The 17395-nt window shown below is 39.6% G+C and overlaps 1 protein-coding gene across 4 annotated transcripts in view; it reads left to right on the top strand.

Moving 5' to 3' along the window:
- Window positions 1-362: 362 nt before the first annotated feature.
- piezo2b (piezo-type mechanosensitive ion channel component 2b) overlaps window positions 363-17395 on the top strand; it is a 199198-nt gene continuing 182165 nt past the window's right edge. For 2 of the 4 annotated variants that reach the window (XM_088642071.1, XM_088642070.1), the window contains exon 1: window positions 365-1282. In XM_088642071.1, coding sequence (XP_088498197.1) covers window positions 1219-1282 — 64 coding nt within the window. In that variant the 5' untranslated portion in view covers window positions 365-1218. Of the gene's footprint in view, window positions 1283-17395 lie in introns of all 4 variants that reach the window. The other 2 variants (XM_088642072.1, XM_088642069.1) reach the window with 2 other exon arrangements.

Here is a 17395-nt window from a genome sequence, read left to right on the forward strand (position 1 = left end):
AGATGAACAAAACAGTTCTAAAACGTACGTACTGCGCTCCTACAAACTGCCACATACTGTACAGTACTTCACGCCGTGCTGGTTACCGCTACGTGTGAGACGAACCCAAAAAGAAAATCTCCCAAACTTTGGATAAACTAAAGCAATGATTGCCCTCTGCCCGGTGGTAAGCTCAGGGTAGCGGCGGGTCGGCTTGTGCGCGCTGCCCGGGAGCGCAGGCCAGGCGCGCTGCGGGACCCTCTCGGAGCGCCGGAGACGGGTGGGAGGGGCGCCTCTTCCCAAAACACGTCCGCCGCCTCCTCGCCCCACCTCCCGGCGGCGCTCATTGGGGGCCCGGCCGCTCTCCGCAGCCTCCTGCGCGGCTGCTGAATGGTGCAGCCATTTGCCCGTTACAGGGTGGTCCAGCGAAGTTTTCATTGAGGAGGAGAGCAGAGTGGAGTCAGATGTGGCCGCGGGCAAAGGTGCCGGAGCTGTCGGGCTAGAGAGCGCTGTCTGTCCCTCCCCCCCCCCGGATAAATAAAACCTGCCCTTACCGTGCTGCTAGAGCTCTCCCGTGTCCCGCTCCAGACTGAAAGTTGAACACTTCCGAGCTGGATTCGGGATTTATTAGGGGGGAAACTGTGTGGATAACTGGGGTGTCTGGGGTGTCTCCCCCGTCCCTGACTTTAGTTCTCTCGAACTGTAACCGGGAGGACACTGGAAAACGAGGTTTGCTCGAGTTCAGCAGTAAATAATAACTCAGACTGCCAGAGGATGACAGAAACTCAAGGTGATTATTTGAGTTATTAGTGGAAGAGGACCACCCCCCCTTCTTTTTTCCCCCTATCGTCGCGTGTTGAGTGTTGCATTTAAAAGAAGAAGAAAAAAAAACACCCCACTGGTTTCTGGCAGAAACATATCCGAAGTCTCTGCAATGGGGAGGCGGACATAGAGCAGAAGGGGCTCTTCTGCGGTGGAAACGCAAGGCGTGAGACGGCTGAAAAGTTCTCGGCTTCGTCCCGGGCTGCTGGATGGGGGACCAGGACCTTTCTGACCGACTGTCCAGCCCCCGCTGAAGGGGAAGGTACCGCGCACAGGGCCATGGTCAGTTACCGGGAGCCCCGAGAGCCCGGCTGGACTTCGCTCGTTTAAGGATTTGTGTTCCCCGAGCGAGGTAGAGAGTATCTTCTCTTGAGAAACCTAGGCTGTTGATCCACCTCTCCCTGCGACACCCGAGCGATGGCCTCTGAAGTGATGTGCGGGCTGATCTTCCGGCTGCTCCTGCCGGTGTGTCTGGCCGCAGGTGAGTTTGTCGCGCACCGCACCGGCGTGTGTTTCTGTCTTTTAAATTTACGGTCTTGACGGACGCTGGCGACGGAGGAAAAGCGATGCGAAAAGTGTCGCTTTTTCAGACCAGAAGTTTAGACCGGACACATTACCTACCGATCACCACGGGCTGAACTGTGAAGGGAAAAAAAAACTGAACTAAAAAAAAAGTAAAAAAAAAAATCATGATCCATCAATCGCTTTGAGTCAGTAAAATTAAAAACAAGTTATTGAACGTGCGCTGAATTACAGGGCATTATTTGAAAACACCCTATAGCGTTTCTGCTCGATAAATTGTGACCAAATTTGAATGCAACACAAAATGCAGTTGCTGACACGATCGTGTTTTGGTATTTAATTTTCATGACAAGCGAGTCCTTCCTAATCAGAAAGCAGTACGGATCTTAATACTGCAGGCTTTCGAACAGTACAAGACCGCAGAAATCGAGATTGGTAGCATACCCTGCAAACTGTTGAGTCAAAATGACAGCGTGGACTAATAGAATTGTTGCATAAACGCTCGTTTCTAAGTTATTTTGTTGATTTTTTTAAACCTTTATAGTCGTGTGTGTACGCGACACGGGCTCTTGTATACGTGTTAAAACCTGGAAAAATCTTGAAGCCTGTCGCTTCAACTCTTAACAAAATACCGCAGAGATTCAGTACAACTTTCATTAAGATATGAAGTCTTGAACATGTGAAGCTTTAAAATGATTTTAGTATGTTTTTGTAGAATATAGTTTACTTTGCGGTTGAGAATTAGTGTTTGCAAGCTATTCAGGTGAAGGTGTTTTCTTGTCAAATTTGCGAAGTCCCGTCAATAGCGATGCTACACAGAATTCACAGGAGTCTCCTCCACCTAGACTTCAACGAATGTAGCGATTTATTTGTTTTACCTCAATTCTTTAAGGATTTAAACAACGAAACAGCTGTATTATTAAGTTATTTAAACTTCAAATAAACAACGCTTTGCGAGCATAGCGATTTTGTCAAGCTGTATTACGCTGATTACAGAAGAATTGAAAGTTGCGCAGAGAATTTCACAATAACGATAATTAGCGCAGTTAATGCTGCTCAGCGTGTCCAGTTTTTATGCTAACCAGGTGTTTGGTGTCAGTATCTCTATTAGGTCTTAAGGCATTTTTACCTTGTGGTTCCTGTGGTCTTTTGAAACAAAAATGCAATTATTCCGTCATACACACCACAGCAATTATTCCGTCATACTCGCTACATAAACAAGGAAACGATATTTAAATATTTTTTTTTCAAAAAGTAAGACAACGAACATAATGGTGTTTCCAAGCAGTTTTTTCCCTGTACGTGCGTAGGAGTAAAACATTTCTGTCGCCGGATACCGTACTGTAGGTTTGCGATTAGAATAAGAAGTTTATTGACAAAAGCAGAAAGAATGAGTAAAATATATTTGGAAGAAAAACAGGAAGAGATAATGGAGTGCTATACGCCGGAGAATCTCGACCTACTGTACTGGTACTCTTGGGTTATAAGGGGTCATTGTTACAGTCCAGTGTTTTCTGATAATTGCATGATGATATTAGACAAAGCGGCTCTTCGTAATCGCGTTATTAAAATCACTATTTTTAAACCACTCCGAAACTCAGTGTTATACACTCCTATTATTGAGCTTATTGTATTTACGCTGCAGGTATCTTTCTAAATACATGTAAGCAGGAGAGAAAATAAAAGTCTCTGTTGTTTTATTTGGACAGCTTTCAGACAAAGCCAATGGAAAAGCCGTAATGACCAAATCGCTTCCTCTTGGGTGTGAAATTATAGTTCTGTATAGATTTCTTAAAACCACTCACCAGCCTAAGTCCTCAATTAAAACAAATTGCACGGGCAAATGAAACAATCTATTCGACGTGCAGTAAGAGCAGTGTGATTGCTAATATCGCATTTCAGTTGAAGAACTAATTAAACTAGTTTGCCGATTATTAAATTTTCAGAAAATAATTAAAAGCAAATACAGTATTTCGTTTTCAGTGCGAGTACTTTGCAACAAAGCATCTTGTTATTTAATAAATTTAAGCAGATTTAGTGATAGGATTTTTTACAACTACTAGCACAGCAACCACTTTAATGATTTAGGGCACATTTTGAGAAATTCCAAGCATGGATAGTGCAGGTCATTAAATACAAACCAAAAATGTGCTTACCTGATTGTGTATTTGCCTATTAAATGTGAGACCCAGTAATCTTCAAAACGGCAGAAACTCTGCGGTACGAATAAGCACAGGAACAACTGGAAACAACTATTAAATTGCTCATTATTGTATATTATAAAATTTGTTACATAAATGGGTATTAAATAATTGTCAGATTTAATGGTCATTATACTACATAAAACACATGTATGTGTACTGTTACTTGTTCTACAAGACCTAACTAAAATTATTTATAACGTAAAGTAAATAAAAGCAAGTATTTAGCAATTAAGAAATGGAAGCTTTGTAAACTAGGCAAGAATTCACAGTGAGACTTGTTCTTTTAATTCTTTTTATCTGCACTTTAAATGTAAAAGTTCATGTAGTCCCAAATGAGCCAATTGAGCACCTTAATGCACAAACTGTTGTTATACTTAATAAATTAGCAGCCCGCCTTCAAGCGCGTGGTTTGTTTCACCTTTTCCTTTACATTTCTATTTAAAGCGTTGCTGTTCGTGGCTTTACTGATTTAATTGATTATAACCTGAGATGGTAGGGGTCATTTCACGTTCAGCAAGGGTTTTGAAATAGCATTATTTCTGTTTTCTGTACGCTGCTGCACTGTAATTTCTACACTACGGATGGTTCTCTACTCAAGGTCCTGCTATGTAATGGGTACCACCAGATCAGCACTGGAAACATGAATTTGTTCTCCTTGATTTATCTGGTTCCATGAGGGATTATACTGTATTGTTAAATTTCCAGGGCTGGAAATGGAAACTGTGGAGTCACAAAATGGTTCATGCCGGCCTTTCTAAGCACTATCTTTCTCCAAGCACAAGCACCTGCACTCACAGGATGTATTGTCAATGTGCTGTTGTCTGTGTAGTCATAAACATGTAACCACCCCCCCATACATCCCGTGATAGCACTAGATACAGTACATGTGGTCACGTGGGCTTCCTCCTGGGGCTCCAGTTTCCTCCCACAGTCCAAAGACACGCTAGCAGGTTCATAGGCTACTGGGAAAACTGACCCTGGTGTGTGAGTGTGTGTCTGTGTGCCCTGCGATGGACTGGCGTCCTGTCCAGGATGTGTCTTCTCTTCTGTCTGTTGCTTGCCGGGAGAGGCTCAGGCTCTTCCGTAACCCCAGTGTTTGATAAAGCAGTTAGGAAATGGATGGATGTACGACTTATCTTTTTATCTTTGGGGTTTTTCCTTCTGCCATGTTGTCTATGGACGCAACAGTGCTTTGCAGTGTGCTTGCGAGCTCTGGCTGGATGCCTGCATGCAGCTGCAGGAGCAAGCACTGTGGTATAATTGCTTGCAAGCGCTTGTTGTTTTACATTGCACCCAGGGCGATTCCACAGATGACACCAGTTCAGTGTCTCTTTATTAGTGTGCTGGCATCGCTTTCTGTGGTTCTATTACAGCTTTTATGTTATTTGTAATTCAGAAATGTAATTGTCTGGGGCATATCCTTTGTCAAGTACCAAGAGCTTTAATGTTTTTAAACCCCCATGACCTGCTACTCAGGGAGGCTTTGTGCTGACAGTAATACAGCTTTGTGATATACAGTACACACATAGAAAATGTAACATTGCTTGCAGGGTAAAAGTCTGTGAATGGTAATTTTTGAATAGCATGTTCTTCTGAATAAATGTAGCTACATTGGTTAAGATTATTTTCTGAACCGTGAAAACATTTTAGAAATCCTGCCGTTCTGTAGCAAGAAAGGAACAATGAAATATGTCCATGCAGAACGACGGAAGATTAGTCTGTGATGAATGTGTGTGATCTCAGTGTGAACCGAAATAGTCCCGAGCTTGTTTTTCTTTTGCATTTAAATCCCATAAATCCATCTACTGTGATACAAGTTTACCTGAATTAGCTACAGTAGTTTGATGTTACTTGTTGCTCTTGCTAATGGACTTTAAACTGTCTAGCCAGGAATAATAAAACTAAACCTCAGAAGAAAGTAAAAATCTTTGAGGTTTATTATTCTATAATAATAATAATGATGATAATAATAATAATTTCTTACACTTATATAGTCCTTTTCTGGACACTCCAAAGTGTTTTACAGGTAATGGGGACTCCCCTCCACCAATGTGCAGCCCCACCTGGATGGATGAGGCAATCTTTCAATTACAGTATAAACAACAACAACAACAACAACAACAATAATAATAGTTCCTTTCACTTATATAGAACTTTATACTCTGGACAGCTTATACAGACTCCCCTCGCCATCACCAGTGTGTACCCCACCTGGATGATGTGCCAGTCTGCTCCCCACACACCAGCTCTCAGTGAGGAGGAGAGCAGAGTGATGAAGCCAGTTCAGAGATGGGGATTATTAAGAGGCCACGATTGGTAAGGGCCAATGGGAAATTTGGCCTGGACGCTGGGGTAACACTCCTACTCTTTTCGAGAAATGCCCTGGGATTTTTAATGACCACAGAGAGCGGGGGCCTCGGTTAAATGTCTCATTCGAAGGATGGCACCATTTCTTTCCAGTACAGTATCCCCATCACCATATTGGGGATCCACACAGACCGCAGGGTGAGCTCCCCCTACTGGCCCCACTAACACCTCTTCCAGCAGCAGTCTTAGTTTTTCCCAGGAGATGTCCCATCCAGGTACTGACCAGACTCACACCTGCTGAGCTGCAGTGGGCTGCCAGCGGTGAGCTGCAGGGTGATATGGCTGCTGGCTATTTCATATTATATTATATAGATGGGAGATGAGAACATCACAAAGTTGTCCTTCCTTATAACGAGGGTTAATACTGGTTTTTGTTTTTATTAATTAACAGTAGAAACAAATGTTTAATTTGTTGATGTAAGACTGAAATCTTATTTCGTATTTTTCCACATACATTATTTACATCATATCCAGATAAAAACAAAAACAGAATAGAAGATCCTGTATCTTTGTTGGAACAGTCTTCCCAGGGAGGGTAGATACACTGGTTAGGCAGTAATGGCTCACTTTTGTGCAGTACAGGTCTAGAACCACAAACCCTTGCTGGAATACAGTCACCTCAGACATAACCAGCAGCCTTTATAGTTCAACAAGCTGACAGCTGACATGGAAGCAGGCTTTTCCCAGCAGTTCTAAATTATAAGAGGTAATGTTTCTTCAGTGCAAGGTTTGTCTGTTAATCATGAAACATTTTTAGACGCTCTTTCGTAAGAAGTGACCGGCCGCCTGAACCGACAAACTGCAGCTGACATTGAGTGAACAGCTGTTACCCTGGCGTGTGCCTGACGGACAGGCAGAGGCGAGGAAGGGAGGTTTACACTCCTGGAGCAGATGCCCTGTCAGAAGCTATGAAGTTGTCAGATCTCTTCTTTTTCTCCCTTTACCTTTCTGAGTAAATTCAGCTACTATACTGGTGGTATTAATTCTACAAACATGGCCCATTCCAGGCGGAGCACAGCCTACTAGATCACCTACTGTATGTTCAAAGCCAGCTCATAGAAAAGAAATAAGGAGGTGTCAGCAGACGTGTGGCTAAAAAAATGTACAAGGCACTTAAAAGCCTTTATAAACTTGGATCTGAAACTGGAATGTCTTGCCAAAAAGGAGGAAGCAAATTACACTTTGCCTACCTTTTTTCTTAAACTTCCTGTATCAAATGTAGTAACATACTGTATATTACATGTTACAAAGATTATGTGTCAAGAACAAAGTACATTTTAATCCCGCTGCAGCCAATTATAATATTAATTCTTGACCCGAAGATGCAGGTGAGAAGTTTTAAAAACAAACACTCTGTCGTCGGCTTCAGCTGGTCCTTCTAATTGCCTGATTTGTGGCGTTGGTGCCATTCCGTAGTGACTCTCGCTTAAATTATGAGCTGTATGCTGCATGTAAAAAATCAAACTCATAATTGGTAAAAAAAAAAAGCATTCCATCAACAGAGAAAATTTACCAAGTCTGAAAGACAGCTTATGAGAGAATAGGCAAACATTATAATACTAATTGTGCAGCATTTTATCTCATGATCTTTTTAAACTTATATCTGGTTTTGCACTTTTCAACAAAAAAAGTACAGAACTACAGATATGTTTACAGTGCAGTATAATGTAAATACATTTAGTAGGTTTTTTTCTTAGACATCGCTGTAAATGTCTAGACACAAGATTAATTTCATTTACATAAGTAGGCCTGTTTAGTTGCTTTTGTTACATTTTGAAGTGAAAGAACTGCACATACATACACTAACACACAGCAGATGAAACATCTTCTACAATCACAAATGGAGAAATGTGTATTTAAAGTACATCTTATTTACTGTGAATTATCAGAGTCATTTGCTGATGACAACTTGAAACAGTTTGACTAAATCATGTTAAATACTGGTGAGTTTCAAACCTGTATAAAAACAATTCTGCTCCTGTAAGAAATTAAAATGCACTATTCAAAAGACAGACCAGGTTTTGATTAAGTCAAAAGCCTTTTGAGCTGTATTTCAAAGTAAGCTGAAAAGGATTACTGTTTCAAACTCATAGCTTGTAGTTTTTCAATTATACTAATTTTACATTTAATTTTATATAAGCACTGTTTCATAGGTGCTTTACATATTCTTTGCTTTGTTGAGACAGAACCCTGAATAAAGGCTAGGGATTCAAATAAGTTACAACAGAATACAGACCTTTTAGAGCACAAGATATGGAGAAGATTGCAGCACAGTAAAAAAATCAATATTGTACATATATCGAAAAAATGTTTTAGACCTGTCAGTTATAGTTTTTAAATTGAAATTCCAGTGTTGGATCAAAGATGCTTTAATACCCACAGGATGCTATCTTATGTCTAATAAGCTGCCATGTTATCATTTTTACAGAACAGCAAAGATTTTTATATCAGTGAAGCTGTCTTACACATTTAAGACATCAGTTCTAAGTGACGGTGTACGAGAAGGGAATGCATCCTTTCTCACATGGTCTAGGAGCATTTAGTAAGGAAAGAGTGATAAAACTATGCAGTATGATGGAGTGACCATACAGTACAATGGCAGGAGCAGAGGGTGTCATATGAACGACAGCTCAAAAGAGCAGTTTCAGTGTGCACAGCCAGAGGTCGAGCATGTATACCTCCAGTTTTTCAGCATTCATTCCCTATGATACCCAGAGAGCTGCAGCTCTTATTGCAGTGTAGATATACAGTACAGTATAATGCCTGGAGTGCACACCCTTCCTTTAGTACCTGTAGTAGTGCAGGCACTGCTGGGTGATCAGGGAAACATAGAATAGAAACACACATGAACTTCATCAGTTCAGTCGGAGTTATTCTTCAGCAGTGCTCCCTCTTATGGGATGCATCTTATGGGATGACCTTAGGCTCTTTTGATTCACTTAGGATTTAATCTCCTAAAATTTAAGATTTGTTTAGGTTTTGTTGCAGTCTGTCTCTTTATTATCTTGTTGTTTGAAGATAACCCATTCTTTGTATGAATCAGTAATCAATACCTGATTACAATACTCTACAGTAGGTCTCCAGAAGGCATGATAGCAGTTCTGACTCATCAGTTATTAATTTTTATTCTAGACAGCAGCAGAATTACTCTACTCTGTTGCCTGGTAGAGTGATCTCTCATCAGAGATCTCTTTTTAAGAGTGATCTCTTAAAATGGGTAAGGGAATGCAGCCCCTATGTGGCAGTCTTCCATCGTTTCTGGCCTGACCTCTGACCTCCTCTGGACAGTGCTTGGACGCTGTGCGCTTGTGACTTGTCCCCTGGTCAGTGTTCGTCAATTCTTTCTCTGGTCAGTCCTGTGTTCCACGTAGCTGAATTTCACTTTCTACCTCCTGCCCTGCGTTAATAATATTAAACAGTACTATACGCAGTGTGTGTAAGAAAGGCAGCTGCAGGTTTAAGAACCCTGTTACAGATTCACTGCACATGAGGTGACACTTGGCACTGGGCTGGTGGAGGGCATTCTTTTGTTTCACTCATATTTATACTCATATATGAATCTATACTGTATGTACATACTTATATAGTATAAGAGAAAGCAGTAAATTGTGTGCTTTGGAATGGCTATTTCATACACAAAATGATTAGGTTTTTCTTTAGTTAGAAGTGGAACAGATGACTTGCAGAGTCTTCCCGGGTGTTTTACAGGACACCAGTGAGGAGAATGAGGCTCTGCCAGCCATTATGAATCACTGACATTATTATTAGATAAACGTAAATGGAAAGAATAAAAGAGCAAAAAACGTCATGCATGATTTGTGTGTTTTTATAAAACGATTGATTTGGTATCTGACCTGTATACTGTAGATTACTTTGAGGTAAAAAAAAAAGATCAGCAGTTGTTGTTAAAGATACAAATATAATTAGTATTCTTTCCGGCAGTATTCTAACTGTTTACATTGGTATTTGAACAAGCAGAGGGTAGGTCCATGCTGAAAAGGAAATGAACCTCCACATTCACACTGATGGAGATCCCCATTCACATGTGTATTAGCCTGAAGAAAATCCTGTCAGCTTAATAAATACAAATCACCTACTGTACATCTAACACCAAGTTATTAGATCTCACCACCTTTAACTACATTACATGAAATCATAGTATGTCAAGATAACAGTGCATATATAACCTGATATAACTGTTTTTTTTTTTCATGATCATCTAAAATTAAATGGGATTAATATAATTGTTTTGCCTGTAGGTTCCACGGTGCTCACAAACATTTTGTGTACATTTGGCACGTGTCCACAGGATTTTCTACATCTGCTATGTTGCTTGGTCAAATGAGGCACAAGCATATTTTTTTGCATGTTGCGCGATTTCATTTAGCGGTGTTATTTGTGAGCAATGTGATGGGGAAAATATTTCCAAACTGCTGACTTGTTAGTCTTTCCTTTTGTTGTTCAGTATCCTGTCAGCAACTTCAAAATGAATATTATTCTAGCAGTAGAATAGCACATAACGACTGCTGGATGAGCAGAGACAAAAGTAATGGTATCTGAGCTTCCTTAACATGCGCTATGTTTTTTCATGGCTGCCTGCTGCTAAGTACAGAATTCAAATTATAAAAGACTGTCATCATCATCATTATCACCATTGAATCTTTATCACAATAATTTTCTTTTTTTTTGTCATTGATATCGTCATCGTCCTCATTGTCTCCATAAAACAGAGGCCCATGTGTATTTCTTATATAAGAAATTTGCTTATCTGACTCATGGAATTGCTTTTGGTCTTGGACTACAAGGAATAATCACAGATAAAATCTGGAATTGATTCCTCTGGGACTGGCAGTTTAACCATTGCACAGGAAAAAAGAACGATACTTTCCAAATATGTTGTGGTTGTTCCCTGTCTTATCCATTAATTCAGGGGGTGCTTTAAACTCATTAAGTTACAATGTGATGATGGGGAGGAAGAATGAGCTTCTTACCATCATAACCATGTATTTAGTGTCATCTGGATTTTCTTTTGTTTTGTAACAAAAGCCAGGTATTTACACAATGTAACGTCAGTTCAGTTACAGTTACATTCCTGATTTAGAGGATTTAATATCCTTAAAGAGTAATGAAGCTTTTGTTATGTTCCCAACATACAGCTTCGGACATCAGAATGTACATTTAATGTACTGTAGATTCTGTACAACCAATAAAAAACAATACATTAAAATTGAGATACCAACTCCTTCAGGATGGGGTCTCATTGAAACCAACAAAGTGTTTTGCTGCTTCTGAGTACTTTGTGTCCTACACACTGTTAACACATTTAAAGTTATCGATCACCCCTTGATCCCTTAGTTGGAGTGGCAATGTGGTACTTTACATAGTGTTAAGAACTCAACTTTAATGTAGGAGCAATAATGGCTCATAATCTCAATCATGTGCAATAGTACTATCTAAAAGAATAATTTTAAATATTAGATATTGGTTTTCACAATATTTTTAAAATTCTGGCACAAAATTTGAACCGCTGATGTCACAGACTACTGGTGCCTTGAAAAAGGATGTAAGTATGGGGCCTTTTTTTGGTCGAGTTTCTCAACTCATCAGCAATGTCTTTGAGAAATGACGTATATCATGGTGACTTACTGTATAACAGAGACCGCCTGTATAAATACTGTTATACTCCTCTGTAGTAGCTATTTGAAGTTATCGGTCGTACTAAGAATGATTTGTAGACTTCCCCAGTTTAAAGACACTTTTCCACTTAAACTACAAGAAAAAATATCTTTGTTCTTTTCTATTGCTACATGCAGTATTGCTGTGGTTTGTGAATTATTTAAAAAAAACTCTGTTCATCTTGTGTATTGATTCTTTTTATGTCTTGATTGAGGAAATCAGGAAGCCATTATATATACTGTATGTACTGTATGATCAATGCTGAAAACAGAATAATTGAATTTCTGTTGTCTAGTATGTAATTAAATACAAAAAGAAATAAAAAGTAGGGGACCATTTATTTGCCTTTTAAAACAAATGACAAAACATATATTATTAGGTTGAATAATTGCTAAAAATCAGCAATTTAGACTTGGAGCCATAGTACTTGAAGCATATTGTTTCTGCTAATCTTATAATGCAGAGATTTCTATTCTATTATTTTAAATTTTATTTCAAAAAAACAATATCATTTACTCAGTACTTATGCAATGCATATGCAACTGTTAATTTTACAGTGCTCCCTGGTTATCCTGTTTGAGTATATTAGAGGTTCTGAGACCAGGGATTAAATATCCTACACTGGGTTGGAGCACGTCTGGCAGCAGATTTATAGATTGGATGAAGGAGCGTCTGTGGGTTTGTGTGCAATGACTCTGCCGAGCTGTGCTACACATAGTGGGCAAATAAATGGAAACACCAATGTAAAGCTACTTAGTAGGGTGTCTGGGTAACCCTGTTTAGCCAGTATGGCCTCTGTGCACTGTGGCAGAGAGGCTACCCGAGTCTGCAATTCAGCAGGAGGGATGCAGCACCATTCTTGCATGAGAAAGTCATAAACCCACACCGGATTAGTGGAGGTGGAAAACACTGTCACAGGTGTCATTCCAGGAGCTCCCAGAAATGCTCAGCTGGGTTCAGATCTGGTGACTGACCGCCAGTGTCAGGCTTTTCAAACCACTGTGCCACCACGTGCGCTCTGTGATGGGGGGGGCATTGTCATCGAGGAAAAGACATGCTGCAATATGGGGTGAAGCTGATCACTCGGGACTATTTAATAGTGATTAGCGTCGTCTTCGACTTCTGAGGGAATGAGCACGCCCAGACCATGCCAGGAAAATCACTAGTGGAACCGAGCACTCAGGGCCGTAGAGTGCACTCATCTGAGCATGATTCATCTGACCCTGTCATAGTTCTCCACTGCTCGATAGCCCGTGCTCCTTTCTGCACTGGACCTGTTTGCAGCAACACATGTTGCAGGTGGGATGAGTGATCTGTGCACTGCAGACCGGCTATGATACCAAGCTCTGTGGAGATCCTGATGGACCATTTTTAATACTTGCTGGCTATAGATCTGCAGTTGCTCACCTGTTCGGCCTTGCAGTTTTGAATGTATGGATATCGTGATCCTGGAGCATGTACTGTACCTCTGCCACCTGTGCTCTTTGCTGACGATATCTTCCTCTTTGAATTCCTTGCTGACATCACCAGGGCTGCCTCTTGCTGCCACGATAGTCAGAATTATCAGCAGCCAGGCCTGTCCAGCATTTTTATACATCACCCAAAGCATGCTGGGATGTTGCTTGTTTGTTTAATGAACGAGTCACTTATCTGTGGAAGCAATTTATTTAGATACAATTAATGTCCATCAATAACCCATCATTTTATTTTCTACACGACTTGCATGTTCATAGCAAGTCATTAGTAAGAGACTCCGGCTCTCCCTCTATTCTGTACTGGATAAAGCGGTTGAATGGAAAAAGATTTTGAATTATTTTTAATTTCGTTCATTTTCAGTGGGCAAGAATTTTAAGATCAACTTTTAAGGCAACATGAAACCTATCAGCTAGAGGTTTCACATGTGTTTATTATAAAACTTCTAATCTGGAGAAGAGACATTTAACATAGAGGAGGATGTGTAGTATGGAGGGTTTCCACTGCCAGCCATTCACCAGCGCCAGTAGCCCAAGTCAAGAGATGCCCTGTGTAACAATGCTACAGTGTTTCCTCAAATGCCTATATTGTTTGCTGGAAACAGAATTTTTAAGGCTTTGATTTTTCTGCTCAAACTCAAACTAGTTTCATAGTACTGTACCTCTGTTTCTATTGGTAGTTATCTCTGTTATATCCTATGTTTTTAGTTATTTAAGAGGTTTTAAAAACTTAAAAATAATAATTACTGAAACTCTTGTCAGTGCAATGTTAAAGTTTTGCTGATCTTCTGCGCTTTTTGCAACTTTTACATGGACATGACTTTTACTTCTCTCCTCTCTTGTGTAACTTGTCAATGCTCATAGAATTACTTGTTCCAGTATACAAAAAGACAAATGAAACACTAGTACAGTATATGCATTTATTTAATAAATAAATTGTGGTGCATGTTCCATTATAGAAATATTGTTACTTCACGATACCCTACTGTCAAGCTCTGACTTATTGAGTAAAGAGCTGTGAAGCCAAGACCAGTGTTCAAAGATGTCTGCTTCAGTCATGTCATCATAGGTGGGCAACGTTTCTAAAGAAAATAAATCAAAAGAAAACATAGGACAACAATTCTTAAAAAAAGCATAGCTATTTTATGAAAAATGCTTAGAATGTTGCCGCAGTACTTGCTTTTATTCCCAACAGCAGTACTGTAGCTTTTGACACCTTAAATACTTATACAGTATTTCTAGTTTGTTTTACTTAAGCAAAAATGTTGTGACTCTTAAAGCTGATTGAATGGTCAGTTTGCTTGATAGTTGCTCGATTTTTTTGACTATGTGTTTTAAGGGAAGCATAAATGTGTTTAATAGAGATTTGTGAACACATAAATGCAATTTTTTATTCTGTAACATTTTTCCTGCATGTACTGACGACAGTTTGTACTTAAACATCTCTTTATACATATGTCTATAACAGTTGAAGGAAAAGGTTGTGTGAAGAGCAATTTTATAAAATTAACTTATTATAAATATAATGTTACAGGCACATTGCTTGCATCAGTGAATAATATAATTTTGGTATCATCTAAAGTGGAGAAAAAAGTCAGTAAAAGGCCATTTATTCTAAAGTAAGCACTTAAACTGCCCCACCACCTAAATAGCAGGCATTCATGGTAATACAAATATAAAAAAATGTAGAAAATTATTGTAACAAATTGCGGTTAGTGTCTGAATTAATTACTGGTTTTAAGAAAAAACAACAGCATGTTTACAATGGAATGTTCCTTGGCAACCTTTTTCTCAACCTCATTTGTCTGTCACCACCTGCAACATGTATTCACATATTTGTAAAAACAGGGCAAGTATGATTTGAAAGCTTCCCAATTGAACATATTAATTGCAATGTAATCCAGTACATTAAGACAAATGGCATGTTTGGAAGTCAAAGACAAACAGAAGCAAACAGACCTTATAAAAGGAGTATACAATGTTGCCATTAAATTAGGAAAGGAAAAATAACTATGCCCTGTGATGGACTGACGTCCCATCCTGGGTGTACCTGGAATTGTGCCTCTTACTTTCTGGGATAGTCTCTGTTTCCTCTGTGACCCTGAATTGGAAGAAGTGGTTAGGAAATGGACAGATCCATGGATAATAAATAACTAAAAGTACTAAGTGTAAACCTTAAATCTTAAAATATATCCTAGAAGTCATTCAGGCATGGTCTATAAGCGTTCCAAAAGCCTATTTTTATTAACCCCCATGGCAAAAAAGAGGCATCAGAACTTACCTTCCTCAGCATCTCAAAACCAAGCTTTAAAGAATGATCTGAAGTGATTGTCCATCATTAACATCAGCTATTTGTTTAAAAACAGTACATGAAAATGCTGCACTTTTTGTATCTTAAATCTGCATGTTTTAGTTAGACCCTAGAACTTACAAGTTTCATGTCAGAGTATCATTCATCAGGTGGCAGTGGTTCAGGGAGGAGAGCGTCTTTGAAAACGTACTATTTAAAGTCTGAAACGTGTGAAGGGGCTGTAACAGAGCAAACATCATTAAAATTTACAACGCTATTTTTTTCAGATTCCAGAAAAAAATCTTTTTTTTTTTTCACCCTGAAATACTGTTACTTTGTTCAGAAAATCAGCAACACAAATCAGATGGTCTGCATGTAGGTAGTTGTGTTGAGGCCAAAGCAAACATTTAACTTTTTGGGTCCGTTTGTGCATGAAAAAAGATATTGAAATAGAGAGCGTGCAAATGAAACCTGAAAAACATGATTGATATCAAAGTCATTTGAGTTCCTGGAGGACTGACTCCCCTCTATTTCTCTCTGGCTCTGCTCCACATTGGGGTTGTTTGCCTCACACAATTTAAAACTACAAAGTACTTGTAGGCACAAGAGGGTGACAAAGTCCTGATGATGGCTTCAGTGTTTTTTTTTTTTAATTTCCTTTACAAAGTGACCTCTGTAACTCAGTTTTCACTGTTCCAGTCTGCAATGTCTTTTCTTCATTTCATCAGCATGGGAAGTCACTAAAGCTCCAGGCATCCAGTAATGATACACAAGCTGAATAATATCCATCCATCCATCCATTTTCACTCCCCTTTCCTGGTGAGGGTCGCGAGGTGGTGAATAATATCACTAGATTAAAAAATACTTCTGGACATCTTTTAGAGAGTGTGATTTGAGGACTTGATTATAACACAAAATCTAGATGCGTGATACAGTATGTATGCAGTACTGTATCACATCTGATCTACACTTCACATGATTTCAGTGGACAGGCAATATCTGAAATACAGTACTGTCTATATAGTATATGGTTCAAATATACACATGTGCCATCAATTTCATGTTTGTCATCACTTGATTACATCCCCAGTAGAATGTTGATAGCCAAAATCTACTTGGCCTAGCAAATAAACCTTACTCAGTCTTTTTGCAGTTCGTCTGTCTACACCTACATTATGAAAAAATAATAAAAATGAATTAATCCACAGTATTCATATTAGCATGTATATTTATATTGTCAATTAAGAAAAATTGTGAGATGGATGTTTTAGCCGAAATACTTTTTTTTTTAAGATTATGGAGTTTCTTAAAACTTTTCATCTCTTTCATTTAGGCATGTAAAGATTTCTGAAAGTGCAACTGTTTTGTAGCATTGTTTGATCTCAGTGGATGAAATAGCTATAAACTATCCATCATTCGCGTGACAATGCAAATATCTTTTGCGATCGTAATCTCCAGTGCGGATAAACTTAAAGGTAGATAGTTTTTCTGCATTGAAAATATATATTTTTTTTATTTCTATGGCTGTATGGCATTTCATGACCCTTAATAACGTTTGTGGTCATCTTAGACACCACTTCTGGAAAGCTGTCCGTTCCAGTGATCTAGTCGATAAGCAAGGAGGAGTAACCAGGCAGGGGAGCCCCAGCCAAGAGAGTAAGATGACTCTGGGAGCCCCACAGAGACACACAAGTGTCCTGCACTGAAGGGACGGGGAGCTCGCCGGCACGTTCTGCCGAACTCAAGCGGAGAACAGTATCGGGGAGCCACTGCAGAAGGGCAGGAATTCCCACACGGATTGGGTCCCCAAGAAGTGAATCCCAAGAGACTCCTTTAAACACAGTGGGAGTGAAGGCCAGGTATTTTCTTCAAGGTGGATGGCAACAATCCTTTTTCCCCCAACAGAGCCTGCAGTCATTTCATTATTAGGAGCCGATGAGGGGCCAGGCTCCACTTTCCCCACCATCATTTCCACAGAGCGGGCTTGTAAAAGGCGCACTGGCTTCCTCGGTCATGACAACCGCAGCAAGCCGCAAGCCTACTGTAGATCCGCCCAGGGTTCT

Source organism: Lepisosteus platostomus, chromosome 8 (assembly GCF_059453375.1).
Source record: "Lepisosteus platostomus isolate fLepPlt1 chromosome 8, fLepPlt1.hap1, whole genome shotgun sequence".
Lineage (NCBI taxonomy): Eukaryota > Metazoa > Chordata > Actinopteri > Semionotiformes > Lepisosteidae > Lepisosteus > Lepisosteus platostomus.